Genomic DNA, 9,862 nt, shown 5'->3' on the forward strand with positions numbered 1-9,862 from the left:
AGAAGCGTCATATACGCCATAACTTCATATCCTTAAGAAATAGAATATTTCCCCAATGGTATCAAAATGCCAAACATATTAGTTTTGCCAGTCTGCATGCAGCGTTGCAATTTTTCCTGTCACCATTCGACAAAATGCCTGACATACACACACAAAACCGATATCGAATCAGGTATGATATGTACACTTCAGTTGACAGGGGAAGCAGAAATGTTACCTTGTTGGATTATCAGTGATAACAACAGCGACTGTGACAAGCTTGATGATGAATAGAGAGTCACGTGACCTATGAAGCAAATGTGATAGCAGGCCAAAATTATGCCATCAAATAGATATATTAAATACATACGACATTTTTGCACATTTCGGGGTTCCAAGAGAGCGATAATAAGTAATTGAACGTTCAGAGTTCAATGGTACTGAATGCTACCACATCAGTTTGGTTCAGTACAACAACATCACAGAACAAGCAGCACGCTATACACGAGAGCCTTCGCTCCATATTTGCACCATGCATTACATTGAATTAATGAATGAATTCATATAATGCCGTGTATCATAGAAATATTGATACATGTTTTCGTACTTTGTTTCTCTGACGGCTCGTCACAGGATGTAGAAACTTTAGACAAATACAAAAACCATTAGCAGACATGACATTCCTTTTACTCTGGTAATTACGACTGAAGTTATTCCCCTTGTTTATGAGCTCTCTGACGTTGGGGGGTGTCATCCACTCGGAATTTCTGTAGACAGGGCGTTTGTTTGAGACAGCGCTGTAAAAATTGTGGTTAGGTGACTATCTCTGGATCTAGACTGTGCGTCTTCTAGAGCTGAGCTTTATTGTCCATCATCCCAGCATATTTATCTTGTGTTTTGTATGTTTTAAATCCTAAATTATCATGTTTGATATGTATGTCTAAAGCCAGGACAAAATGAGTTATAATATATGTCCAAAAAGTTTCCAAATCACGACCTGTGTTGTAATGGAATATATTTATCGTCACAAATCAGAGTAATACATTATGTGTTAATATAAATGCGAAATTATGCGTTTGAATAAGTACTGGTAGCTTACGATATATACAAGTTAAGTGGGAGGGGGGGACAGATGTCGCACGGCAATAACTATTAACGACAAAATCTATATTCCATATTAAACTTTAAAACTGAAATAATGCAAACAATGACGCTTATGACAAAATGTACGTCATCTTTGTTTGTGGGGAATATTTTAACCTATAATGGGACGAAGTGACTACATTGAAGCATCGTACCGTTCCGCCTGTACTCGTAGTGGTCTAGGGCATCATGGTAGTCAAGTCGACCTCCCTCTTGGCCTGCTCTAGTGTCTGATAGATAACAGTTCTTACGCACTGAACTAAATCCGAACGATTGACACTGGAAGTAGGTATTTCTGGTGCATTCTTCTGCGCATGCGTCCAACGATATATTCTGAAGGATGGTTTTATAAGAACTCGGTCGAGGTAGTGAAGAGTATGGCCACTTTTCAAACAAGACACTTACTTCACCTAAAATAGAAATGAAAATGTTTTTGTACAATACAATAATATACGCAAAGTTTTATTAGAGGGGGGGGGGGGGGGGGGGGGGGGGGGGGGGGGGGGGCAAAGCAAAGTTTAGTCATTGCATTAAGGGAAGGTTGACTGCTTCTTTTATAAGGAATTCCACTTTTTAAACTGGTTTTCATCGAATTCCATCAAAGGAATCGAAGTCCCCCCCCCCCCCCCCCCCCCCCCCCCCAATAACCAAAAACAAAACAAAACATATGTGCGTCGTTGTAGCAGATACTATTGTGTTATGGTAGTAGCATTGCCCTTTAATCGAATAGCCAAATAAACAACAAACATGTGTTTTGTTTATTTATTTCTTTTGATTAAAAAGGAGTATTTTTATAACTCTACAAAAAAGTTAAACCTACAAAAATTAATCTTAATCGCGTGATTCTTAATAACACAAGAGCGATCGGAAATCGATATGTTAACAATAATCAAAAGAAATTTCTCTGAACGGCAAAATCCACCTTCTGGATATTAAACTATAAACTGAAACAATGCAAACACGGACGCTTATGACAAAATGTTAATCTTCTTTCTTTCTTTCTTTTTAATATTTAAAACCAAGCATAATGGGACGAAGTGACTACATTGAAGCATCGTATCGTTCCGCCTGTACTCGAAATAGTCTAGGGCATCATGGTAGTCAAGTCGCCCTCCTTCTTTAAGAAAGATCTCAGTATCAAGAATGTTTTTCAATAAAAGCATGTTGTTTGGTAAAGAGAAGCCAGCGGAGGAAGAGCAGTCTTTGAGTAAAATAAAGTCAATGACAGAAAAACTAGACAAACCTCTTGTTCTTTGAAATAAGGTGACATCATTAGACATCACAAACTCTTCGTAACCGGCAGGAAGTATACTAGACGACATGTTGGAAATTGTACAGAGACCGGAATTCCGTTCGTAGGAGAAAGACATGCACGAGTTTCCGAAGGTTATACATTTCTTCTCACAGACAGACACTGACTGTACGTCATCGAACTGCCAACAGGATCCAGAGTATCGGCCACATGGAAGGTCAAGGTCGTCAGACCAGGCGAATGAGGAGGACAGCAGCTGACAACCTGCACGTGACAATCGAGTCGCAAGCATCAAATTATGCCGCTTTATATAGGAAAGAAACAACACATCCATACCACAGTAAATACTTTTCTAGGAATACAATTTTCTTGGTTTTCCTTGAAGTACAAAGGATGCATTGTTCGTAGAAATTAAGAAACGGCGAAGGTTCTATTGTTTTTATTGTATGTATACATTTAGACAAAAACACATGTACCAGCCAGGGAAACAAAAAACGTTACAAAAGTTTTTACTGCAGCAGGCTTCGACGTGACACATGTTTTTATATCATTTTTCACATTAACGTCACACAAACACATTTCCACCTAGTTCAGTTTAAAAGGTATGCTATTTAAATTATTTTGGGGATAACATCAAATCGAAACCAAATAGGGAATACAACCGGGTATATCCAATATTGAATGACATGTCGCTAACCTCCGGTTAATCCTTTCTTATCCCTACATGTTTCAGGTGAAAAATCATTATCATCCTATGCAATTAGACTCACGCATGTGTACAATACAAATGTGACTACAATTACCGTAATAGAAATACGTAAATATATGCGGTAAATAATATGTTTTCGTGCAATGGACTTTAGAATTAATTGAAACCAATTTAACTTTTGTTTTAAAATTATTATTATTCCATAACTTATTATATTTGTGTTGTGTTGTGTTATTTACAACAGTAATTTAGTATTTCAAAAAATGTATATCCACAACAAGAGGCCCAGAGGATCCGTATCGCTCACCTGGTTGATTTGACCAAACGTCAAAAATGTTCATGTTCAATTCGCTATTGGCTTGATATGCCGATTTCCAATAATGCTCTATGTTGTTATTGAGTGGGGATCTCAACAATTTCAAATATGTAACAAAGAAACTAAGTCCATTTGGGTGGGGTAAAAATCTGGGCCTATTTAACACCAGGGGTGTGTCTATCACTTGATGCCCAGCGATGCCACATATATTGCCATTGGGTAGGGATCTAAACAGTTTCAAAAATGAAAGAAACTACCGGTAAGTCACTAAGGGTGGGGACAGACCCAAGGGCATATTTTTACAGTATGACTGCCTTTATCTCTTGATGCCTAACAATGTTATTTACGGTTAAGTGATGGGGATCTCAATGGTGTCAACGCTATAACAAAAAAAAACAACTCACACTGCTTATTAGTTTTGGAATATTTTGTAAAATAGGTCCTCCATCCCGTAACTGTCCCTGTTATCTATAGTGAAGTATGTGTCAAGTACGTGTATTTCCAATCGTCATTGACAAATTGATTATCTTTACAAAATTGTAACACTTGTTTTTATTTTTATGTTGGTTAACCGCTCAATATCCTCACATATTGTGTATATACTTTCGGAGGGCCGTGTACTTTTCATCACAAGTATATAGGGTTTTCTCTAATATAACTGAAACGCTGTCAGCACAAACCAATAAACGTTCGGCCAACAAGATATTTTATAACCATTCCTGATATGTGTACTGTTGTATTAATTGTGTGTGGTATCATTATACTGGATAATGTTGTTAGAAAGATCACTGAACACCATTAATGTTTAACTATAACATTATGACCAGGCTAATGTACCGTGCCGATGCCCATATAGTCAACATTTGTGAAAAAAATAATGGTCCTGTTTTCCAAGGAAGAACCCTAATAAAACATTGATGCTTTTATTTTAGGATACTTTAGTCTGATAGCATTTTCAAATTATGGCATGATACCAAAGTTGGATGCGAGGGAACTATTCTCTCTCCCTAGCACAGGGACTTGAGAATTAGTAACAGTCTACATGTTTTTGGACCTCCCCTAGTGTGTATAGCACATTTTTAGATCTAGACGTTTTGGGGGGCTAGATTAAAATTCGGTAAAAATGACTCCCCCGGTGTTCATTATAGAGACCAACCAACCAATTGTTTTCCCATAGACCTTAGTGTTAACGTTTTGGATTATTTCATTCAAATTCTTGAATTGAATATGATGATTATGGTTTATAACAAAAGTTTAGGGTCTGATATAACACCTAATCAAAAAAAAAAGTTGGGTCCTTCAGCTCAAATTTTCTCCAGGGTAGCCATTTTGAAAATAGGTGAATTTCGCAGTAAAAATTCTCAAAAATCTTAAATGTTTACCTGTTTACTATTATTACGTGAACTTTTGGGAAAAAAACCAATCGGACTTAAGAAATTTATATCAACTTTTCTTATTGATAGTTACCTATCAGGCTACATATCTATTTTCTCACTTCATAACATACTGGCCAATCAGTGGCTGCCAGACATTTTATCCTTGGCTCAACGTTCTATACACAGGCGCTGTTTCAAAAATATTTTTTTTCAATTGGTTGGTTGTTCCCTATATAGGAGTCATTTTTACCGAATTTTAATCTAGCCCCTCCAAAACGTCTCAAAATGTGCTATACACACTAGGAGAGGTCCAAATACATGTAGACTGTAACTAGTTATCAAGTCCCTGTGCTCCCTAGGCAATGCTCCACATTTGGCCTTTAGTTGAGCGTTCGCCCGAGAGGAAGGCTTTGGGTTCTTTGTAAGTCTTTAAAATGGTATTTACTACTCCTGATTAGCGCTCAACATTTTTGGAGTGGGACGACTGGTTTGCCAGTTGTTAGTATAATGTGACCGGGTGGGGTGTCCTGCTTGGGGTTTTCTGCAGTTTCTTCATTGAGGTAGCGCTATAAATCGGCAAAAAGTTCCGAGCTATCACAAGAAGACTTATCACATGGGAAAATATTGCAGCTTCCCAAAACACACATACGCACTAACCACACGCATGCATGTCGCACGCACACGAGACCGTCATCAAATGCCCGTTGCTAGATAAGTCGTTAACAATAATAATAACCAAACCAAACTTTTCCCTCGCGAGACAACACTACCAGTATAAGAGTAACAATTACGTCACAAAAGGTTCACGTTCGAACTCGCGCCAAATTTGATAGTTTGTAGAGTAGCCCAAAAGTAACTATGCATGAAGCTAATAGGAAGTCAGTATTATGTGATATACAAACCAGACATATGGCACGGATGTTTTTAGGACAAAGTGCTAGTCATTATATACGTGAAAGATTTAATTCTTATGTTGTACCCGGGAATACTTTTATATTGAAGAAGAAAACTTGAATGTAAGGCATTGGTTTCCCCGTCCTGTTAATGGATAACTGTCTGAAAGCCATTCAACAGATGCTATATATTCAAAGAATGCTAGATTAGTATTTGAATCAAAATAATGTTCTCAAATCATGTATGTATATTGTCAATACGGAACATCAGATCAATATGCATAACAGCACTAGCGACTAACATGAACATTGATCAAAACTATTACTAGGGAGCAGCAGTCTACAACCAGATATAACTGGAGACCAGTATCAAGGCATTCCATTCTGTCTGTATGGACACTGAATTGATAACAACTTACTCTAGGGTTGGGGTACTATCGTAATATCTACATTACACACGATATCAGTATCAAAACCATGTATATTCTAGTACCAACAGGAACTACAATCCCAGTACCAATATGACCTACAATCCCAATACCAATATGACCTACAATCCCGGCACCAATATGACCTACAATCCCAGTACCAATATGATCTACAATCCCGGTACCAATATGATCTACAATCCCGGTACTAACAGGATCTACAATCCCAGTACCAATATGATCTACAATCCCAGTACCTATATGATCTACAATCCCAGTACCAATATGATCTACAATCCCAGTACCAATATGATCTATAATCCCAGTACCAATATGATCTACAATCCCAGTACCAGCAGGATCTACAATCCCAGTACCAATATGATCTACAATCCCAGTACCATTATGATCTACAATCCCAGTACCAATATGATCTGTACAATCCCAGTACTAATATGATCTACAATCCCAGTACCAATATGATCTACAATCCCAGTACCAATATGATCTGTACAATCCCAGTACGAATATGATCTACAATCCCAGTACCAATATAATCTACAATCCCAGTACCAATATAATCTACAATCCCAGTACCAACAGGAACTACAATCCCGGAACCAGAATGATCTACACTTCCCAGTACAAATATGATCTACAATCCCGGCACCAATATGATCTACAATCCCGGTACCAATATGATCTACAATCCCGGTACCAATATGATCTACAATCCCAGTACCAACATGATCTACAATCCCAGTACCAATATGATCTGTACAATCCCAGTACCAATATGATCTACAATCCCAGTACCAATATGATCTACAATCCCAATACCAATATGATCTACAATCCCGGTACCAATATGATCTACAATCCCAGTACCAATATGATCTACAATCCCAGTACCAATATGATCTGTACAATCCCAGTACCAATATGATCTACAATCCCAGTACCAATATGATCTACAATCCCAGTACCAATATGATCTACAATCCCGGTACCAATATGATCTACAATCCCGGTACCAACATGATCTACAATCCCAGTACCAATATGATCTTCAATCCCAGTACCAATATGATCTACAATCCCAGTACCAGCAGGAGCTACAATCCCAGTACCAACATGATCTACAATCCCAGTACCAATATGATCTACAATCCTAGTACCAGCAGGAGCTACAATCCCAGTACCAATATAATCTACAATGCCGGTACCAACAGGAACTACACTCCCAGTACCAATATGATCTACAATCCCAGTACCAATATGATCTACAATCCCGGTACCGATATGATCTACAATCCCAGCACCAATATGATCTACAATCCCAGTACGTATATGATCTACAATCCCGGTACCAATATGATCTGTACAATCCCGGTACCAACATGACCTACAATCCCGGTACCAACATGACCTACAATCCCAGTACCAATGTGATCTACAATCCCAGTACCAATATGATCTACAATCCCAGTACCAATATGATCTACAATCCCAGTACCAACATAATCTACAATCCCGGTACAAATATGATCTCCAATCCCAGTACCAATATGATCTACAATCCCGGTACCAATATGATCTATAATCCTAGTACCAATATGACCTACAATCCCAGTACCAATATGATCTACAATCCCGGTACCAATATGAGCTACAATCCCAGTACCAATATGATCTACAATCCCAGTACCAATATGATCTATAATCCTAGTACCAATATGACCTACAATCCCGGTACCAATATGAGCTACAATCCCAGTACCAACAGGAACTACAGTCCCGGAAACAGTATGATCTACAATCCCAGTACCAACAGGAACTACAGTCCCGGAACTAATATGATCTACAATCCCAGTTCTAATATGATCTACAATCCCAGTACCAATATGATCTACAATCCCGGTACCAATATGATCTACAATCCCGGAACCAATATGAACTACAATCCCGGTACCAATATGATCTACAATCCCAGTACCAACAGGAACTATAATCCCGGAACTAATATGATCTACAATCCCAGTTCTAATATGATCTACAATCCCAGTACCAATATGATCTACAATCCCGGTACCAATATGATCTACAATCCCGGAACCAATATGAACTACAATCCCGGTACCAATATGATCTACAATCCCAGTACCAACAGGAACTATAATCCCGGAACTAATATGATCTACAATCCCAGTTCTAATATGATCTACAATCCCAGTACTAATATGATCTACAATCCCGGAACCAGTATGAACTACAATCCCGGTACCAATATGATCTAAAATCCCGGTACCAATATGATCTACAACCCCAGTACCAACAGGAACTACAATCCCAGTACCAATATGATCTACAATCCCGGAACCAGTATGAACTACAATCCCGGTAACAATATGATCTACAATCCCGGTACCAATATGATCTACAATCCCAGTACCAGCAGGATCTACAATCCCAGTACTAATATGATCTACAATCCCAGTTCGAATATGATCTACAATCCCAGCACCAATATGATCTACAATCCCGGTACAAATATGATATACAATCCCAGTACCAATATGATCTACAATCCCAGTACGAATATGATCTACAATCCCAGTACTAATATGATCTACAATCCCAGTACCATTATGATCTACAATCCCAGTACCAATATGATCTACAATCCCGGTACAAATATGATCTACAATCCCGGTACCAATATGATCTACAATCCCGGTACCAATATGATCTACAATCCCAGTACCATTATGATCTACAATCCCAGTACCAATATGATCTACAATCCCGGTACCAATATGAACTACAATCCCGGTACCAACAGGAACTACAATCCCGGAACTAGTATGATCTACAATTCCTGGTACTAATATGATCTACAATCCCGGTACCAATATGAACTACAATCCCGGAACCAGTATGACCTACAATCCCAGTATCAATATGAACTACAATCCCGGAACCAGTATGACCTACAATCCCAGTACCAATATGATCTACAATCCCGGTACCAATATGAACTACAATCCCGGTACCAATATGACCTACAATCCCAGTAACAATATGATCTACAATCCCGGTACCAATATGAACTACAATCCCGGTACCAATATGACATACAATCCCAGTACCAATATGATATACAATCCCGGTACCAATATGATCTACAATCTCAGTACCAATGTGATCTACAGTCCCAGTACTAATATTATCTACAATCCCAGTACTAATATGATCTATAATCCCAGTACCAATATGATCTACAATCCCGGTACCAATATGATCTACAATCCCAGTACCAATATGATCTACAATCCCGGTACCAATATGATCTACAATCTCAGTACCATTATGATCTACAATCCCAGTACCAATATGATCTACAATCCCAGTACTAATATGATCTACAATCCCAGTACCAACAGGAACTACAATCCCGGTCCCAATATGATCTACAATCCCAGTAGCAATATGATCTACAATCCCGGTACCAATATGATCTACAATCCCAGTACCAATATGATCTACAATCCCGGTACCAACAGGAACTACAATCCCGGTCCCAATATGATCTACAATCCCAGTAGCAATATTATCTACAATCCCGGTACCAATATGATCTACAATCCCGGTACCAATATGATCTACGATCGGAATACAAAAACAGTCCACAATCCAGTACAGACACTATCCACGAAACCAGTACCAACACAATATGTCATCCTAGTACCAAAAAGATCTTCAATCC

At 38.4% G+C, this 9,862-nt stretch overlaps 3 protein-coding genes across 3 annotated transcripts; 2 read left to right on the plus strand and 1 right to left on the minus strand.

Annotated features, from left to right (window-relative positions):
- Positions 1-485: 485 nt before the first annotated feature.
- On the minus strand, positions 486-2,635 carry LOC117340096. The gene is made up of 2 exons (XM_033901884.1): positions 2,366-2,635; positions 486-1,532 (listed from the first exon to the last, which is right to left on the minus strand). Exons 1-2 carry the CDS (start codon positions 2,490-2,492, stop codon positions 1,240-1,242), a joined length of 420 nt encoding a protein of 139 aa, XP_033757775.1. The 5' UTR covers positions 2,493-2,635; the 3' UTR covers positions 486-1,239.
- A 4,861-nt stretch (positions 2,636-7,496) lies between these two features.
- Positions 7,497-8,393, plus strand: LOC117339725 (circumsporozoite protein-like). Its single transcript, XM_033901441.1, has one exon. The coding sequence runs from the start codon at positions 7,497-7,499 to the stop codon at positions 8,391-8,393; it is 897 nt and encodes a 298-aa protein (XP_033757332.1).
- Positions 8,394-8,408: 15 nt separating this feature from the next.
- Positions 8,409-8,984, plus strand: LOC117339726 (circumsporozoite protein-like). Its single transcript, XM_033901442.1, has one exon. The coding sequence runs from the start codon at positions 8,409-8,411 to the stop codon at positions 8,982-8,984; it is 576 nt and encodes a 191-aa protein (XP_033757333.1).
- The last annotated feature ends 878 nt before the right edge of the window (positions 8,985-9,862 follow it).

This window comes from Pecten maximus, chromosome 12 (assembly GCF_902652985.1).
Source record: "Pecten maximus chromosome 12, xPecMax1.1, whole genome shotgun sequence".
Taxonomy (NCBI): Eukaryota; Metazoa; Mollusca; class Bivalvia; order Pectinida; family Pectinidae; genus Pecten; species Pecten maximus.